Source organism: Monomorium pharaonis, chromosome 3 (assembly GCF_013373865.1).
Source record: "Monomorium pharaonis isolate MP-MQ-018 chromosome 3, ASM1337386v2, whole genome shotgun sequence".
Taxonomy (NCBI): domain Eukaryota; kingdom Metazoa; phylum Arthropoda; class Insecta; order Hymenoptera; family Formicidae; genus Monomorium; species Monomorium pharaonis.
Window position 1 is genome coordinate 3779029 of NC_050469.1, and position 19708 is coordinate 3798736.

Consider the following 19708-nt stretch of genomic DNA (forward strand, 5'->3'; position numbering starts at 1 on the left):
TACTTTGCGTATATTCCTTCTATTTTACTTATCTATATTTAACTCTTTTTTTTACATTTGAAAAAAACCTTTATATACAAACACATTTATTAAAAAATACATTATCTGCTCTCTACATTTACAAATTTTACATTTTTTGATTCAATAAAATGATTGAAACTATGTCGTTGTAATTAAATCATTTTATAAATACATGTAAATTAGACTGTTATTACTATGAAAATTATAGCTATGTGATCAGTTGTATTGTGGTTATTTTTTGTTCCATGATTGGAAATGCAGCAATACGAATAAATCATTACTAGTATCCTTTATACTACATGAGAATCAGAATTTTTTTCGATTATTACAATTGCGATACTAGAGAGTATTTCAAGTGTGTTATTTTATTTATAATAATATTTATATAAAAATAATATTAAAATTAAATGAATATGTTACTAAACGTTTTACAATTTGAGCGGTATAATTGCTCTTAAAAATTTCTTCCTAATGAAGACTTATATTCATTAGACGCAATCAAAGCGCATATTAGAAGTTATAACATATTAATAATAATAGGTATTTAAAATTATACTTACTATTTAAATGTTACGTTGTGTTTTAAAAAAGTTACAGCTATATCTTTTTTGTTCTGTCTCCTTTCTTTGCTTCCTTTCATTCTCTTCCTTTGTCTTCTTTGTTTTTTTATTTTTCTCTCTTGCACGCACACACACACACACACACATGTGTATAATATGCTTCTCCTGTTAATCTTAATACGGCAGAATTATAACTTATTATTCCATTCAAAAATTGCAGTCATTTCCTGTTTAAAATTCTAATTAATACAACGACTTGATCGGCGTACGACAATAAAATAAGTTTAACCCATGCATAGGAAGTTATAAATGTTTATTCGAGCTGCTTTTATATTGACTTTTCAAAAGTAACATCATATTTAAGTGTTTTCTTTGTGTAATGCTGTTTTATTAAATTATTAATCTTTACTTTAATTTGCTTTAGTAAACAAAATGACAATTGATCCAACCAAATCGATTCCTGCATTTTACGCTGGACAAAGTATACTTTTGACAGGTCCGACAGGATTTCTGGGTAAGGTGTTTATTGAAAAGATACTACGATCTTGTCCGGATGTTCATGAAATATTTTTGTTGATGCGACCAAAAAAAGAATTAAATATTAATAAAAGGCTCGAAAAAATTTTAAATTTACCGGTAAGTGAAATGTACAACAAAATTTTACATTACATTTAAGATCTTAAGCTTTTTTAAATGACAGTTTTTTAAACGTTTGATAGAAGAATTTCTTTGTAAATACTATTACACGTCATTGTTAAAGAAGAATATTTTTAATAACATTAAATAAGATTGCAAATTGTATATATCTATTGTATAATAAAATAATGGAGTGTGTTTAAAGTTAATATTGTTGCAAACGCTATTAAACATTTTACCTATTTCCATTGTAAATTTATCTAAAATATTAAAAATTATTATTATAAAATCTATTATATAAAATGTTCTTTTATTTAAGTTATTTGACAAATTGCGTGAAGAGCAACCTTCAAATTTTGAAAAATTAGTTCCAATTTCTGGCGATGTTAACGAGAAGGGATTAAATTTGTCAGCTGTAGACAGGCAAATGCTAATTGAAAAAGTGACTATAATAATCCACGCAGCAGCGAATGTGAAATTTGATAGTAATTTTAAAGATGCTATATTCGCTAATACAAGAGCAACAAGAGACATCTGTATTTTAGCTCAAAGTGTAAAGAATTTAAAAGTAAGTTAAAAGAAGACTAAGATTGTGTAAATTTATTCTGTGTCACATAATACATCTTACATAATGTTTTATACTCAACAACTTATATTTTAATTATAAATTTTTCAATAGTACATGTTATTGATTTACTAAACTTAAAAGGCTACATACGTTTTTAAAACCGACAAATTGAATTCTGTAAACTTTTTCTTGGAAAGAAAGCAAAATAAACTTGATATTTAGAAAAAGAAGCAAATATACAAAAGATATCTAAATAATATATTTTACTTATGTATAAGGAATTACAAAATTTTTTAAAATTATTTTTAATTCAGGTTTAAATATGTCTTCTAGTGTCATTCTATCAAAAAATTCTTTTTACGGCTGGCATGATATTGATCTGTAGTCTACTGTTGTTAAACATTAGAATTTTAATTATAAAAATTATACAACTTTTCAGGAATAAAATCAACTTTTTAAATAAAAATTTAAAACAATTTATTATTTTATAAGAATTTATTAACATTTTTTAAAATAACTCAAATGTCAGTAAGGAATTTTATTATAAATAACAACACATTTTTATAAAAATATTGAAATTAAATACAGTTTAAATTATTATGCCAATGTTCATAAAAAACAATAATTTTTTTAACGCAGTCGCGCTAACATTATTCCTCTTTTTGTTATCTTTTATTTTTATCTTATTTTTATTCTATATATTTAAAACTGTAGAGAATAATTTTAAATAAAGAAAAGCAGATAAAATTTATTTTTAAGGGCATAAAGAACTTCTTAATATAAGCTAAAACATAATATTTGTAAAAAAATATTGAAATATTGTAATGTTCTAAAGTTAATAATATTATTTTAACTGTTTATTGTTTTTATAAAAAAACTTTTTTATTTTAAAAATAACTTTTAAAATGCATAATTTTTAAATTAATTACTTTTATTTATTAAAGGCTTTAGTATACGTTAGTACAGCATTTACACACGTAAACGAACCATTTTTAGAAGAAAAATTGTATCCACCAATAGCTGACTGGCAAAAAATAATTGAAGTGACTGAAACATTGGATGAGCATACTTTAAACGTTTTTACGGCTAAGTAAGTCAACTCAAAGATCTCTTAAATATGTCATTATTATACATTACATACATTATATTTTAAAAAAAAATGTACAAAAATAATTTTCCTTTCTTTATTTTTGTCGTACTTTTAATAATATTTACATTTTTAATTCTGCATGCATTTAAAATTATGTACAGATGTTTGGATTACTCTCCCAACACGTATATTTTTTCAAAAAACCTATCGGAAAGCATAATACAAGATTATTCTTCCTTTATTCCTTGCGCGATTGTAAGACCTTCCATTGGTACGTAGCTTTTCTTTTAATTAACAATAAATTTTTATTTTAATGCATTACATTGAAATATGTCGAATATTTCTACTGTTTTGTTAAAATAAAAAAGTTACTAATAGATTATAAATTTCTAAAAATAATAAGTTTAAAAAAGAATGAAAAACAAGTGTAGTTTATAGGGAAATAATAAGAAAGTGAGAGAGAAGGAAAGAAAGAGAGAGCGAGAGAGAGAGAGAGAGAGAGAGAGAGAGAGAGAGAGAGAGGGGGGAGAGAGAGAGAGAAGGGACTTTTTTATATGGCATTTAAAAATGCAATATAAAATTAGAATTAGAGTAAGTAAAAGTATTTGGGCGCACTTTGTGATAATTGTTATTTAACTCAAATATTTTATATATGCAAACAATTGTGTGAGAAGTACATTTTAATTCTTTTACTTCTCTGTAATTTTTATTTTATATGTTGTATTTTTAAATATATTTTAGATAATTTATTTTTATCTTTTACAGGGTTGGGTAAGTTAATATTTTTAAAATTAAATTAAATTAAAGTTAATAAAATATATAATTTATTCTGTTAAGTTAAAAGTTACAAGTAGTAGTCCGCAGCGGACTACTTGTTCCCCAATTAAACATTACTTTCATAAAGTAATGTTTAATCAGCACACAAAATTCTTTTTCGTTCATTTTTTGAAAATCACTTGACTTCCTCAATTCAAACGAATGCCAAACACAAAGAAATAGTCCGATCTGGCTGAAACTTCGTGTGCGTTCTTCCAAGAAATCCTACTAACTGAAAATAATCTCGATACGCACTAGTAGTGTTATGTCTCTGACTTTGCACGGACTTTTCAAACCACCCATGCATATTGAGAAAATGTCTCTACCTTTGAAGGATGGTTTCTAAGCCGGTTTTGAGCCAAATGGAGGAAATTTTCAAAATTCATGTATTTACTCTCTGTACATTTATGTCACGTTTCATTAAAATCAAAATTTTTGAATTTGCGAAGTCCCCTTGTCACTTAAAGTTATGTTAAGATTTATTTAACTCAAATTAAAGTACAAGTTAATTTTGAAAAATTTTATTTATATTAAATTAAAAACCCATATAATTTAAGTCAGATTACCAACATAATTACAGTATCAATCATCAAATATGTTTAATATTTTATTTATAATGTAAGATATAATATTAATTATATGAAATAATAAAAAATATTGTTTTTAAACAAAAATATATTTTTATTTTATAATTTTTGTATTCAGATAAAATTTTTAATTTAAAGAAAAATTTAATAAATTAAAATTTATAGATTTCAAAAATAATTAGTTAAAGTTAAAAATTAAATTATTTAAAATTAACTAAATTAAATTAAAAGTTATTAACTTTTTAACCTTATTATTAATTTTCAACGTGTTAACTAGTTATTATTCAACCTGATTTTTTATAATTATGCAATGTAGTTAATCAAGTATGTCTTTTAAATATATTTGTATAATAAATAAACATAATTGAATAAATAAGGTATGGGGATTAACTTTTTTCTTTCGAGAAGGTTGTCACTAAGAATTTTCCTGCGATAATTACTCTTCTAATTCAGTTATTTTGATATTTCTCTCCCTTATTTATTTTTATTTTGTGAAATGCAATAGTACTTTTCTATTTGATTGAATAAAGCAATTAAATGTTTTATGCAGGCAAGAAATAGATTAATAATATTTTTAGAATTAACCAATTGTTTAAAAAATATGTTTTATATTTTAGTGATGCCAACATTAGAAGAACCATTTCCAGGATGGCTAGATAATATTTATGGTCCAATAGGACTTTTCATTGGTGGCGGAAAAGGAATAATTCGAGTAGCTTGTTTGAATGCATCTGTTAATGAAGAAGCAGTACCAGTAGATATCGTTATGAAAGCTGTAATAATCGCAGCTTGGAAACTAGGATTAACAACGTATAATTATTAACATATATACGCATGCAACGTTAATTAAATTTAATTATAAACCTGAAAGCTTCTTTTTATTTATATTTATCATGTTTTATTTGTCAAAACATATTAAATAATTGATAATATTATTATTAACATTATGTGTAGTCACACAATTCGCAATTGTTGTTTTATTTTAAAATTTAATTCTGACCATAAGAAACTCTGTGTATATGTGTTGCAAATCTATATTTTATTTTATTAATTAATTTATAATTTTGTTTTTATTAGCTCTGAAAAAGATTCTACCGTTTTTGTTTTAAACTGCACAAGTCAGAAACTGCTGACGTATAAAGATAGCATAAAGTTATTATTCAGTGTTAACAATGAGGTGCCTGTGGAAGGAATTGTCTGGACTCCTCATACAATATTGACTGAGAGCTTTGTTTTATTCTATATACTAACAATATTATTGCATATTCTACCAGCTATATTAATAGATCTGATTTTAAAATTTTCTGGACGCCGACCTATGTAAGTCATAAATTAAATATTTTATTAGTTTAGCAAATAATTATTTCAACATGTATTTTATTCAATTCGAAAGATTTAAATATCCCCAATTTGAAATGATATGGTTTCTCTTTACTCTCTAAAGCAGAACAATGTGTTATTTACTATAAATGGTTTTTTTTAATGTTATATCTATAACTGTGTTAACAATATATACTTATAACTATGTCAGTAACATAATTATGATTTAACAATGTTTTGTCAGTAATAATATTGCTCAATAATATTGCAATAATACTGATTTTGGTTAATAAAAATATTTTCTTCTTAAGAGGATGCTGGAGTCGTTTGTTTTATCAATTGAACGCTAATAATTTTTGAATACGCTTGGCTCTTAATTGATTTTCTAGAATTGTAAATCCTTCTCCAGAATTAAAGCATAGACAATAACAAACGGTGGCTAACTACAATTTCATGTGAGAAACGGAAAAAGTTAGAAAATTATACTTTTGTGCAGTCGCTTGTAACTTTCATCTGCAGCACTAAGTTTTAAAAACTCTCTACGTACAAAATAATGGTTTGCACCGTTGTCATTACAGGAAACAATAATAATGTGCTTTCAGAATAAGCTAAAAGCTTTGATATAAGGGAATAATGTATCTGAAAATTTTATATATGTGTGAGTGCGGATTCAGAAAAAGTCGATAAGCACAATAATATAAAATTTTTTTCGTTCTTGATATAAAATCCAATTCACAGATTAATATTAATATGTGTACTTTAATTCTGGAAAAGAATTTCTAAATCTATAAAAGAAATAAATACGAAAACTCAGTAATAATGTGCACGAATGACTCTATATTATCGATAAGTTAGAGAGGCAGTCCAGCAATCTAAAAGTTACTGAATAAATAGTCATTGATAATTATAATCGTATAGCATTAAAAATCAGTAAGTTATAACTATTATTTTATATTAATAAATAATATACAATTTAGGCTACTACGACTGCAGAGAAAAGTATATGTGGTTAATTGCGCTGTAAGTTATTTTTCATTCCATGAATGGAAATACAGCAATGCAAATAGATTAGCTTTAACATCCACTATACCTCCTTGTAATCAGGATATGTTTTTTCTCGATTATTCTTCTCATGATGTGAGAGAGTATGTTATGTAAGTATATTACATTTTTAATTCTAAATAATTGTTGTAATAAAAGCGATTCAAAGTTAAAAGAATTCTATCTTACGATATGAAGGAATAGTGCTATTGGTGCCAAAAAATTTCTTCTTCACGAAGATATGAATCGATTGGACGTAGCAAGAGCACATTTAAAAAGGTATAGTTATACTATAAATAATATTTCTTGTCGTTTTTATATTTATATTTATACATTTGTATAAATATGTCAAACAATGTCTTGTAGGGTTAATTGGAAATCTGGTTTAATTAGATTCTTACTTCTCAATTTTAAAATAAATATAACAAAATGAGATGTATATAATTTCTGTTTGAGAGAGATAATTGAAGTAACTAATATAAACTTTTTTTTTAGAGTATATGTATTCGTCACAGTACTGAAAACTGTCATCTATGTTGTTGTATTGTGGTTAATGTATAAGTGGCTAAATTCTTATATGTTATAAAATTGCTCATTTATTTACGTATTTAACAAATGGTAATGTATAATTATATACATATTACACAGTTTTTTTAAAGAAAAAATCTTTAATTATAAGTATTTCTTCTTATAAACATATTATATTTTCAAAATAACGGGATTTAAGATTTAATGTTAAATATTATACATATATGTGTTTGTTTAAAAAATACTAAATAAAATTATATTTATATAGAAATAGGTTATTAGGATATACTAGAGTATAATGGCCATACAGAGAATATGGGCAATGGCTATAATTTTTACAATAATTGTTAACTAATGTATTCTTGTAATTTTTTTCAAGATAATCAGTTTACTGTAGTTTATGAGTGTATACTATTTGGAGTAACAATATTGTAGATGTTATATCGCATTTTTACGTTTGACTAACTATAGAATTTTTTATGTGTTTATTAAAAATTGCCACAACATCGAATAAATTATAGTTAAACGGTCACTTAACGGTCAATTAACATTGAACACTTAACAAAAGTATGGACATTGTAATGTCTAATTATATATTTTATTTTTTTCTATTTTTTAAATAAATTGCATGACTACCTTTTCCTTACAGTTTAGGTAAGTAAAATGGCCCATGACTTTTTTTGACGTAAATGTTTATGTATATAATTTATAAAAAAGATAAGAATTAAGTCACGCACCTAATATTTTAAATTTGATATATTATAAATATTTTTTTTAGTACTGACAATGAGTTAACTAAATACTAAATTTATATGAACATATATTATTAAAAATGTTTAAAAATAAAATTAAATGTGTGATGATATGTGGCAATCGAACTAAATGTATAAAACTATAAGTTTTTGAATTATTTTATAAATGTTAAGTACATAAAACATGAATGTCGTATAATACTACGGCCATCTTAGCCTTAAAGTTGTGAAAGATAGGCAATGTTTGTGTTTCAATATTTTGATAATATAATATTTTTATTAAGTATTTTCTCTTTAATGTTGATGATGTTACATGCTTTAAGCTTTAGTAAAGTCATATACCAAGCGCTATTAAAAAATAATAAAAATAAAAGTATGTTTTTTGAATTTTAAAAAACTATAGCCATCATACCCGAGTTTACCCTTATACGTTGCTTTTATGTTTAATGTCATTTTTATATGTGAAATAAATCACGATCGTAGTTTGTTTTTGTATTTGTTTGTGTAACTCAAATGATTTTGTTTCTTACTAGAAATCATGAACTGTACGTTTATATGACACTCGATATCAAATTAGCTGTGTAATTACAAGTCTAATTTTAGCATATCTATTAAATTGCCATATGCCTTATTATAAATGTCGAGTGTTGGTATATTAGCATCATCATTGCGCATAACTGTGGGATGTTAAACAAATTATTGTATAAGTAATTAGAATTTCTCATCTAATAATAGAGATATTACTACAATATTATAATAGCATTTATAATACCATTTTTTCTTCTTATGATATATTTGTTTTTTTATCAATAAAAACTATTTTTTTGGAAATAAATAAATAAATAAAATAAAATAAAATAAAGTTAATGCTTAAAAAAAGTAGCCACGGTATTAATAATTTGTACTTATTATTTTTGCGATTACACTTTCAAGTATAACGGATTATTAAAATTTATATTCTCACACATCTCACTCGAAAAATGTCACACAAACGTTACAATATTTATGACATTGTAGGGTAATCATGTTTTCTTTCAGGTAGAAAGTGCTGTATAAATAACAAATTTAATTTTTTAATTTATTGTCTTTTATATGTATATCTTAATGATAGAATAAAATATTTAATAATTAGTTATGTTATAATGTTGAAATAACAGGATATTTTACAATTTAATCTTAAACGTTATGCATATACGAATTTGATTGAAATATCAAAATGCAATTAATCTCTAAATGTAAAATGATATTTCTGTTGTTTAAATACAAAAATAACTTGCAGTTATGCAATTTGCTATTACAACTTTATTGGTATTTGTTTCCTTTTTTTCACAAACCAAATATTTTCTAGATAAATATGGCACATATCTAAATTCGTACTTAGAACATGTTTAAAAAAATATTTTTTGTCATATTTTTCTATTCTTGTTTTACGTCTAATGAACAATAAAGTTAAAATGACAGAAATCGCCTTAACATCTTTAGAAACGCGTTATAAATATGAATCATTGTTTCTATATCTGTTATAAATTCGTTACTAGAAGATTTTGTGTTTGGGGCAAATAAGAAAAGAAATAAGTACAAAGATATACTTATTGAAAAACTGCTGCAATAAATTATGTTATTAGCATATTATTAAGCAATAAATTATGTTATTAGGATATTATTGCATGTTCATACTGTTTTACATATACAGGAAATGATATGTGAAGATGCTACTTACGTCAATCTCACATATCATTTCCTATTAATTAAAGCACATATAATTCCATAAATTTGAGTGGCTATAAGACAGTAATTTAAATTGTACGTAAGTAGTCGATCTTAATTAATCAAGCATTTATTTCTCCTACCTATACATTTCTCAACGTACATACTAATATAACAAAAATAATAAGTATATTCAAGTTATTACATGTGTATTCAAGTGTTTTACATTACTGAGTGTTTTACATTACATTTTTTAAATCAGTAAAATGGTTAAAACTATGTGGTTGTAACTAAATTGTTTTATGAATATCATGTAAATTAGACTACTGCTACTATGAAAATTATGGGCATGTGATCAGTTGTATTGTGGGATGCTTTTTGTTTTATGACTGGAAATACAGCAATACAAATAAATCATTATTAGTATTTTTTATACTACGTGAAAACCAGATTTTTCTCTCGATTATTACAATTGTGATACTAGAGAGTATTTCAAGTAAGTGCGTTATTTAATTTATAATAGTAATTATATGAAAATAATATTAAAAATAAATGAATGTGTTACTAAACGTTTTACAATTTAAGCTGTATAATTTCTAATGTACAATTTCTGTACAATTTCTTCTGTATAATTCAAAAATTTCTATTGTATGAAGACTTAAATTCATTGAACGCAATTAGAGCGCATATTAAAAGATATAAGTTATTAATAAGATATTTAAAATAATGTTTACTATTTAAATGTTACGTCGTGTTTTAAAAATGTTACTGCTATATCTCTTTTTCCTGTCTCCTCTCTTCGCTTTCTTTTATTCTCTCCTTTTGTCTTCTTTGTTTAAAAAAATTTTTATTCTCTTACACACACACACACACACATATGTGTATAATATGCTTCTCCTGTTAACCTTAATACGACAGAATTATAGCTTATTATTCCATTGCAAAATTGCAGTCATTTCCTGTTTATTAAAATTCTAGTTAATGCAACGACTTGATCAGCGTACGGCAATAAAATCACAGTTTAACTCGTGCATAGGAAGTTATAAATGTCTATTCCAGCTGTTTCTACGTCTACTTTTTAAAAGTAACAACATATTCAAGTATTTTCTTCGTTTTATGCTGTTTTATTAGATTATTAGTCTTTACTTTAAATTTGCTTTAGTAAACAAAATGACATTTGATCCAACCAAATCGATTCCTGCATTTTACGCTGGACAAAGTATACTTTTGACAGGTTCGACAGGATTTCTAGGTAAGGTGTTTATTGAAAAGGTACTACGATCTTGTCCGGATGTTCATGAAATATTTTTGTTGATGCGACCAAAAAAAGAATTAAATATTAATAAAAGGCTCGAAAAAATATTAAATTTACCGGTAAGTAAAATATACAAAAAATTTTTACATCACATTTAAGATCTTAAGCTTTTTTTAATGACAGTTTTTTAAACATTTGATAGAAGAATTTCTTTGTAAATACTATTACACGTCATTGTTAAAGAAGATTATTTTTAATAACATTAAATAAAATGATGGATTGTGTTTAAAGTACTATAAATATTGTTGCAGACGCTATTAAACATTTTACCTATTTCCATTGTAAATTTATTCAAAATATTAAAAATTATTATTATAAAATCTATTATATAATGTTCTTTTATTTAAGTTATTTGACAAATTGCGTGAAGAGCAACCTTCAAATTTCGAGAAATTAGTTCCAATTTCTGGCGATGTTAACGAGAAGGGATTAAATTTGTCAGTTGTAGACAGGCAAATGCTAATTGAAAGAGTAACTATAATAATCCACGCAGCAGCGAATGTAAAATTTGATATCAATTTAAAAGATGCTATATTCGCTAATACAAGAGCAACAAGAGACATCTGTATTTTAGCTCAAAGTGTAAAGAATTTAAAAGTAAGTTAAAAGACGATTGAGATTGTGTAAATTTGAATAATTTATTCTGTGTCCATAATACATCTTACATAATGTTTCATACTCAACAACTGATATTTTAATTATAAATTTTTCAAAAGTACATGTTATTGATTTACTAAATTTAAAAGGCTACATATGTTTTCAAAACCGACAAATTATTAAATTCTGTAAATTTTTTCTTGGAAAGAAAGCAAAATAAACTTGCTATTTAGAAAAAGAAGCAAATATACAAAAGATATCTAAATAATATATTTTACTTATGTATAAGAAATTACAAAATTTTTTAAAATTATTTTTAATTCAGATTTAAATGTCTTCTAGTATTCTAACAAAAAATTTTTTTACGACCGGTATGATATTGATTTGTAGTCTACTGTTATTAAACATTAGAATTTTAATTATAAAAATTATACAATTTTTCAGGAATAAAATCAACTTTTTTGATAAAAATTTAGAGCAATTTATTATTTTATAAGAATTTATTAACATTTTTTTAAATAACTCAACTGTCAATAGAGAATTTTATTATAAATAACAACCCATTTTCATAAAAATATTGAAATTAAATACAGTTTAAATTATTATGCCTGTGTTAACAAAAAACAATGGTTTCTTGAACGCAGTCGCGCTCACATTATTCCTCCAATTTTTGTTATTTTTTTATTTTTATATTATTTTTATCCTCAATATTTTTAAAACTCTGTAGAGAATAATTTTAAATAAAAAAGAGCAGATAAGATTTTTTTTAAGGACATATATAACTCTCTCCTTAATATAAGCTAGAACATAATATTTGTAAAAAAATATTGAAATATCATAATGTTTTCAAGTTGATAATATTTTAACTGTTTGTTGTTTATTTAAAAAATTTTTTTATTTAAAAAATAGTTTTTAAAATAACTTTTAAATTAATTACATTTATTTATTAAAGGCTTTATTATACGTTAGTACAGCGTTTACACACGTAAACGAACCATTTCTAGAAGAAAAATTGTATCCACCAATAGCTAACTGGCAAAAGATAATCGAAATGACTGAAATATTGGATGAGCATACTTTAAATGTTTTTACGGCTAAGTAAGTGAATTCAAAGATTTTTTAAATATATCATTATTGTGAATTACATGTATTATATTATAAATAAAAATGTACTTAAATAATTTTTCTTTTTTTATTTTTGTCGTACTCTTAATAATATTTACATTTTTAATTCTGCATTCAAAATTATGTACAGATGTTTGGATTACTCTCCTAACACGTATATTTTTTCAAAAAACCTATCGGAAAGCATAATACAAGATTATTCTTCTTTTATTCCTTGCGCAATTGTAAGACCTTCCATTGGTACGTAACTTTTCTTTTAATTAGAAATAAATTTTTATTATAATGCATTACATTAAAACATGTCGAATATTTAGTATATTTTTTATAATTTTTTTATAATGCATTACATTGAAACATGTCGAATATTTAGTATATTTTTCATAATTTTTATTATAATGCATTACATTGAAACATGTCGAATATTTAGTATATCAAATTAAATTAAAGTTAATAGAATATAAAATTTATTCTGTTAAGTTAAAAGTTACATAAATAAAAACCTAACTTAAAAAAACCTAAAAAAATTCAAAAATTTCAATTTTATTGAAACTTGGCATAAATGTAGATGGAGTAAATATATGAATTTAGAAACTTTCCGTTTGAGCCCAAAACGGTTTGAAAGGTAAAACTACCCTTCAATGTTTGAGATGTTTTTGTCTTTTCTCAATATATCTTGTAAAATATTAATATATTACAAAATGTTTGAAACAAATTTTTTTTAATTTTTTTCAAAAAATGAACAACATGGTTAAATAGAAGTATTTATGTTATAAAACTTTTGTATGAAATATTTTTTAATATTTTGTTTAGTTTACAAATACATGTATCAAAAAAAAGACAAAAATGTTTCCATCTTTGAGAAGGGTGGTTTCACCTCTCTAAACCACTAATTTAAAACTCAAACAGAAAATTTCAAAATTTGTGTATTTACCCTTTCTACATTTATGACAAGTTTCATTAAGATCAGAATTTTTGGGTTTGCGAGGTCTCTTTGTCAGTTAAATTTATGTTAAGATTAATTTAACTCAAGTTGAAGTAAAAGTTAATTTTAAGAAGATTTATTTATATTAAATTAAAAATCCATATAATTTATTAAGTCAGATTATTAATATAATTACAGTATGGATCATCAAATATGTTTAATATTTTATTTATAATGTAAGCTATAAATTAATTATATGAAATAATAGAAAAACATTGTTTTTATACAAAAATATATTTTTATTTTATGATTTTTTTGATTCCGATAAAGTTTTTAATTTAAGGAAAAAGTTCATAAGTTAAAGTTTATAGGTTTTAATTATGTAATGTAGTTAATAAAGTATTTCTTTTAAATTATACATTTTTAAATTATATATTTATACTTAATACATTTTTATAATAAATGAACATAATTGAATAAATTTAGTATAGGGGTTTACCTTTTTTTTGAGAAGGTTGTCACTAAAAATTTTTTACTTGTCCGACAACTGCTCTTTTAATTCAGTTATTTCGATATTTCACTTCCTTGTTTATTTTTATTTCGTGAAATACAATATAGTATTTTTTTATTTGATTGAATAAACCAATTAAATGCTAATGCAATTTTAGAACGATGTATAGTATCTCCCTTGATAATTTAGTTAATTTAGTAAATCGTTATTGTATAGATGCAGAGTGTTGCCACTCCTCCCATTTATTATAAAAATTTTAAAATATATAAAAATTAAAGATATATCTATAGAATTTTACAATTTCCCTTTTCTCATCTTGATTGATAATATGCAGGCAAGAAATAGTTTAATAATATTTCTAGAATTAACCAATAGCGTATAATAATTTAAAAAATGTGTCTTATATTTTAGTGATGCCAACGTTAAAAGAACCATTTCCAGGATGGATAGATAATATTTATGGTCCAATAGGACTTTTCATTGGTGGCGGAAAAGGAATAGTTCGAGTAGCTTGTTTGAATGAATCTGTTAATGAAGAAGCAGTACCAGTAGATACTGTTATTAACGCTGTAATAATCGCAGCTTGGAAACTAGGATTAACAACGTATAATCATTAACATATATACGCATGCAACGTCAATTAAATTTAATTATAAATGTGAAAGCTTTTTTTTAATTTCTATGTATCATGTTTTATTTGTTGAAACATGTCAAATAATTCATAATGTTATTAATAACATTATTCGCACATTGTATTCGCACAATTTAAAATTGTTGTTTTATTTTGAAACTTAATACTGATCTAAAGAAATTCTGTTTAAATCTCTGTGTATGTGTTGCAAATCTATATTTTATTTTATTAATTAATTTATAATTTTGTTTTTAATTTTGTTTTTATTAGTTCTGAAAGAGATTCCACCGTTTTTGTTTTAAACTGCACAAATCAGAAACTGTTGACATATAAAGAAAGCATAAAGTTATTATTCAGTGTTAACAATGAGGTGCCTATGGAAGGAATTGTCTGGACTCCTCATACAATATTTACTGACAGCTTTGTTTTATTTTATATACTAACAATATTATTGCATATTCTACCAGCTATATTAGTAGATTTGATTTTAAAATTTTCTGGACGCCGACCTATGTAAGTCATAAATTAATTGTTTTATTAGTCTAGCAAATGATTATTACTACATGTATTTTATTCAATTGGAAAAATTTAAATATCCGCAATTTGAAATGATATGATTTCTCTTCACTCTCTAAAATCAAATCAATGTGTTATCTAATGTAAATGGTCTTTTTTTAATGTTATATCTATAACTGTGTTAACAATATACTTATAACTATGTCAGTAAAATAATTATGACTTAGCAATGTTTTGTCATTAATAATATTGCTCAATAATATTGCAATAATGCTGATTTCAGTTAATGATAATATTTTTTTCTTAATATAAAATCTAAAAATTACTGAAAAAATAATTACTAATAATTATAAGTATAGCACTGAAAATCAACAAGATTTCACTAATTCTGAAATCTAAAGAGCACTATAAAAACATATGCCTTTTTCATAATTATGATCTAGAATATTATTTTATAAGTATTTTTTATCAACTTGTTTAATTCATTATTTAGTTTTATTTTACATATTTAAAGATTTTTTAATATAACAACTTTATTTAACTAAATTAATAAAAATGCATCTATTGTTTCCAAAATTTATTGTATTTATTGTATTGTATTATACTTGTGAATTAATCAATCTGTTGGAACAATTGTTATAACTATTATTTTGTATTAATAAATAATATATAATTTAGGCTACTACGACTGCAGAGAAAAGTATATGTGGCTAATTGCGCTGTAAGTTATTTTTCATTCCACAACTGGAAATACAGCAATGCAAATAAATTAGCTCTGATGTCCACTATACCTCCTTGTAACCAGGATATGTTTTCTCTCGATTATTCTTCTTATGATATTAGAGAGTATATTATGTAAGTATATTACATTTGTAATTCTAAATAATAGTTGTAATAAAAGCGATTCAAAGTTAAAAGAATTTTATCTTACGATATGAAGGAATGGTATTATTGGTGCCAAAAAATTTCTTCTTCACGAAGATATGAATCGATTGGATGCAGCAAGAGCACATTTCAAAAGGTATAGTTATATTATAAATAATATTTTTTGTCGTTTTTATATTTATATTTATACACTTGTATAAATATGTCAAACAATGTCTTGTAGGGTTAATTGGAAATCTGGTTTAATTAGATTCTTACTTGTCAATTTTAAAATAAATATAACAAAATAAGATGTATATAATTTCTGTTTGAGAGAGATAATTGAAGTAACTAATATAAACCTTTTTTTTAGAGTATATGTATTCGTCACAGTACTGAAAACTGTCATCTATGTTGTTGTATTGTGGTTAATGTATAAGTGGCTAAATTCTTATATGTTATAAAATTGCTCATTTATTTACGTTTAACAAATGGTAATGTATAATGGCCATACAGAGAATACGGGCAATGGCTATAATTTTTACAATAATTGCTAACTAATGTATTCTTGTAATTTTTTCCAAGATAATCGATTTACTGTAGTTTATGAGTGTATACTATTTGGAATAACAATATTGTAGATGTTATATCGCATTTTTACGTTTGACTGCCTATAGAATTTTTTATGTGTTTATTAAAAATTGCCACAAGATCGAATAAATTATAGTTAAACGGTCACAATTAACATTGGAAACTTAACGAAAGTATGTACATTGTAATGTGTAATTATATATTTTATTTTTTTCTTTTTTCAAATTAATTGCATGACTACTTTTTTCTTACAGTTTAGGTAAGTAAAATGGCCCATGACTTTTTTCGACGTAAATGTTTATGTATATAATTTATAAAAAAGACAAGAATTAAGTCGCGCACCTAATATTTTAAATTTGATATATTATAAATATATTTTTTAGTACTGACAATGAGTTAAATAGATACTATTTAATAATATTATTAAAAATGTTTAAAAATAAAATTAAATGTGTGATGATATGTGGCAATCGAACTAAATATGTAAAACTATAGGTTTTTGAATTATTTTATAAATGTTACGTACATAAAACATGAATGTCCTATAATACTACGGCCATCTTATTTTTAAAGTTGTGAAAGATAGGTAATGTTTGTGTTTCAATATTTTGATAATATAATATTTTTATTAAGTATTTTCTTTTTAATGTCGATAATGTTACATGCTTTAAGCTTTAATAAAGTCATATACCAAGCACTATTAAAAAATAATAAAATTAAAAGTATGTTTTTTTGCACTTCAAAAATCTATCAGCCATCATACCCGAGTTTACCCTATACGTTTCTTTTATGTTTAATTTTATGTTTAATTTAAAATAAATCGCATTTGTAATTTGTTTTTGTATTTGCTCAACTCAAATGTTTTTGTTTCTTACTAGAAATCATGAACTGTTCATATGACATTCGATATCAAATTAGCTGTGTAATTACAAGTCCATTTTCTGCATATCTATTAAATTGTCATATGCCTTATTATAAATGTCGAGTGTTGGCATATCAGTATCATCACTGCGTATAACTGCGGGACGTTAAACATGTTATTGTATAAATAATTCGAATTTATTTCTCATCTAATAATAGAGATATTACGAGGAACTATCTACAATATTATAATAGCATTTATAATACCATTTCTTTTTCTTATAATATATTTGTTCTTTTAACAATAAAAACTATTTTTTCAGAAATAAATAAATAAAATTAAATAAAGCTAATGCTTAAAAAAAGTAGTTATATTAATAATTTGTATTTATTATTTTTGCAATCACACCTTCAAGTTTAACGGATTATTAAAATCTATATTGTCACACATCTCATCGAGAAATGTCACATAAACGTTACCATATTTACGACATCATATGATAATTATGTTTTCTTTCAGATAGAAAGTGCTGTATAAATAACAAATTTATTTTTTAATTTATTGTCTTTTATATATATATCTCAATGACAGAATAAAATATTTAATTATTAGCTGTATTATAATGTCGAAATAGCAGGATATTTTACAATTTAATCTTAAATGTTATGCATATACGAATTTGATTGAAATATCAAAATGCAATCTCTAAAAGTAAAATGATATTTCTGTTGTTTAAATACAAAAATAACTTGCAGTTATGCAATTTCGTATTACAACTTTACTGGTATTTGTTTCCTTTTTTTCACAAATCAAATATTTTCTAGATAAATATGGCATGTATTTAAGTTCATATTTAGAACATGTTTAAAAATATATTTTTTGTCATATTTTTCTATCCTTGTTTTACGTTTTAATGAACAAAGATAGAATGACAAATATCGCGTTAACATCTTTAGAAATGCGTTATGAATATGATTTATTGTTTTTATATCTGGAGATTGATTACGGTTCTTGGGTGAATATATTCACTTGTCGCATTATCATTTCACGTGACTTTGGTCACCCAATTACGAAACTAACAAATGAAAATGTGAGATAACTAAGCATTTCTTGTTTTCACCCAATCCGAGAACTGTAATAGACCGCTTGTTATACATTCGTTACTAGAATAATTTGTGTTTGGGGCAAATAAGGAAAGAAATAAGTACAAAGGTATATTTATTGAAAAACTGCTACAATAAACTCTATGTTATTAGTATATTATCAAGTAAAAGCATATTATTGCATGCTCATACTGTTTTACATATACAAGAAATGATATGTAAAGTTGCTGCTTACGTCAATCTCACATGTCATTTCCCATTAATTAAAGCACATAGAATTCGATCCATAAATTTGATTAGCAATGAGACAGTAATTTAAATTGTAAGTAGGTAGTCGATCTTAATTACAAGCATTTATTTGATTTACGTCAAAGAATTAATTTACAATTATTAAACATTTGTATTTTGCGGTTATAAGAACCGTTGATCATGATTTTCAAATGAAAAATACAAATTGCAAAGTGGCAGATCCAATATAGCAGACACACAATTCTAAATTCAATAAATACTTTAAGAGCTTGTTATATAGAAAATTTTCGGGTTGCTGATTAGGAATCTGTAGTTGAAAATAACACATAAAACTTCAATATTAGTAGAGTACCGATAACGATAAAATCTGATAACGGATTCATAATCAGCGTCCTAAAAAAATTCTAGATAATTAGTTTTACAAAAATTGGAAAAATTTTTTTAATTACCTTTATCATATTTTTGAATTTGTTATTTTAAATTTTAAAAATCTGATTGTGCAGGATTCATAATGAGTGACCTCGAGAACCTTTATACACATATTTTCATGAAAATTAAAAATATTTTAAAACTTTTGTCCACTTTATTAGATCTGATATTTTATTATTATAATAAAATATTTGATTTATCAAATTATTTTGTATTACTTTTTATATATGAAAAACTAAACACGCATAATAATATATAATTAGACATGTACAACAGTTATTAATAACTTAATAAAGTTTTAAGGACTTAATAACTGGTGTACTACACGTAAATTGTTTTAATGGCATCTATATAAATAAGAAAATGT

The 19708-nt window shown here is 24.0% G+C and overlaps 2 protein-coding genes across 6 annotated transcripts; both read left to right on the top strand.

The window, feature by feature from the left end:
* The first annotated feature begins 356 nt into the window (after nt 1-356).
* LOC105840716 (fatty acyl-CoA reductase 1) lies at nt 357-16761 on the top strand. 4 transcript variants are annotated; one of them, XM_036283992.1, is made up of 11 exons: nt 357-376; nt 10605-10710; nt 10789-11000; nt 11290-11538; nt 12491-12636; nt 12794-12903; nt 14508-14700; nt 14998-15240; nt 15922-16098; nt 16184-16264; nt 16481-16761. In XM_036283992.1, the coding sequence occupies exons 2-11, from the start codon at nt 10608-10610 to the stop codon at nt 16569-16571; spliced, it is 1605 nt and encodes a 534-aa protein (XP_036139885.1). In that variant the 5' UTR covers nt 357-376; nt 10605-10607; the 3' UTR covers nt 16572-16761. The 4 variants fall into 4 exon arrangements, with proteins under 4 accessions (XP_036139885.1, XP_036139886.1, XP_036139887.1 ...); XM_036283993.1 differs by lacking the exon at nt 357-376 and adding an exon at nt 9723-10122; XM_036283994.1 differs by lacking the exon at nt 357-376 and having other exon boundaries at nt 10593-10710.
* Nucleotides 657-16761, top strand: LOC105836780 (fatty acyl-CoA reductase 1-like). 2 transcript variants are annotated; one of them, XM_036283997.1, is made up of 10 exons: nt 657-1217; nt 1537-1785; nt 2730-2875; nt 3037-3146; nt 4896-5088; nt 5356-5598; nt 6576-6752; nt 6838-6918; nt 7135-7239; nt 16586-16761. In XM_036283997.1, exons 1-9 carry the CDS (start codon nt 1014-1016, stop codon nt 7223-7225), a joined length of 1494 nt encoding a protein of 497 aa, XP_036139890.1. In that variant the 5' UTR covers nt 657-1013; the 3' UTR covers nt 7226-7239; nt 16586-16761. The 2 variants fall into 2 exon arrangements, with proteins under 2 accessions (XP_036139890.1, XP_036139889.1); XM_036283996.1 differs by lacking the exon at nt 16586-16761 and having other exon boundaries at nt 658-928; nt 1006-1217; nt 7135-7262.
* Nucleotides 16762-19708: the final 2947 nt, after the last annotated feature.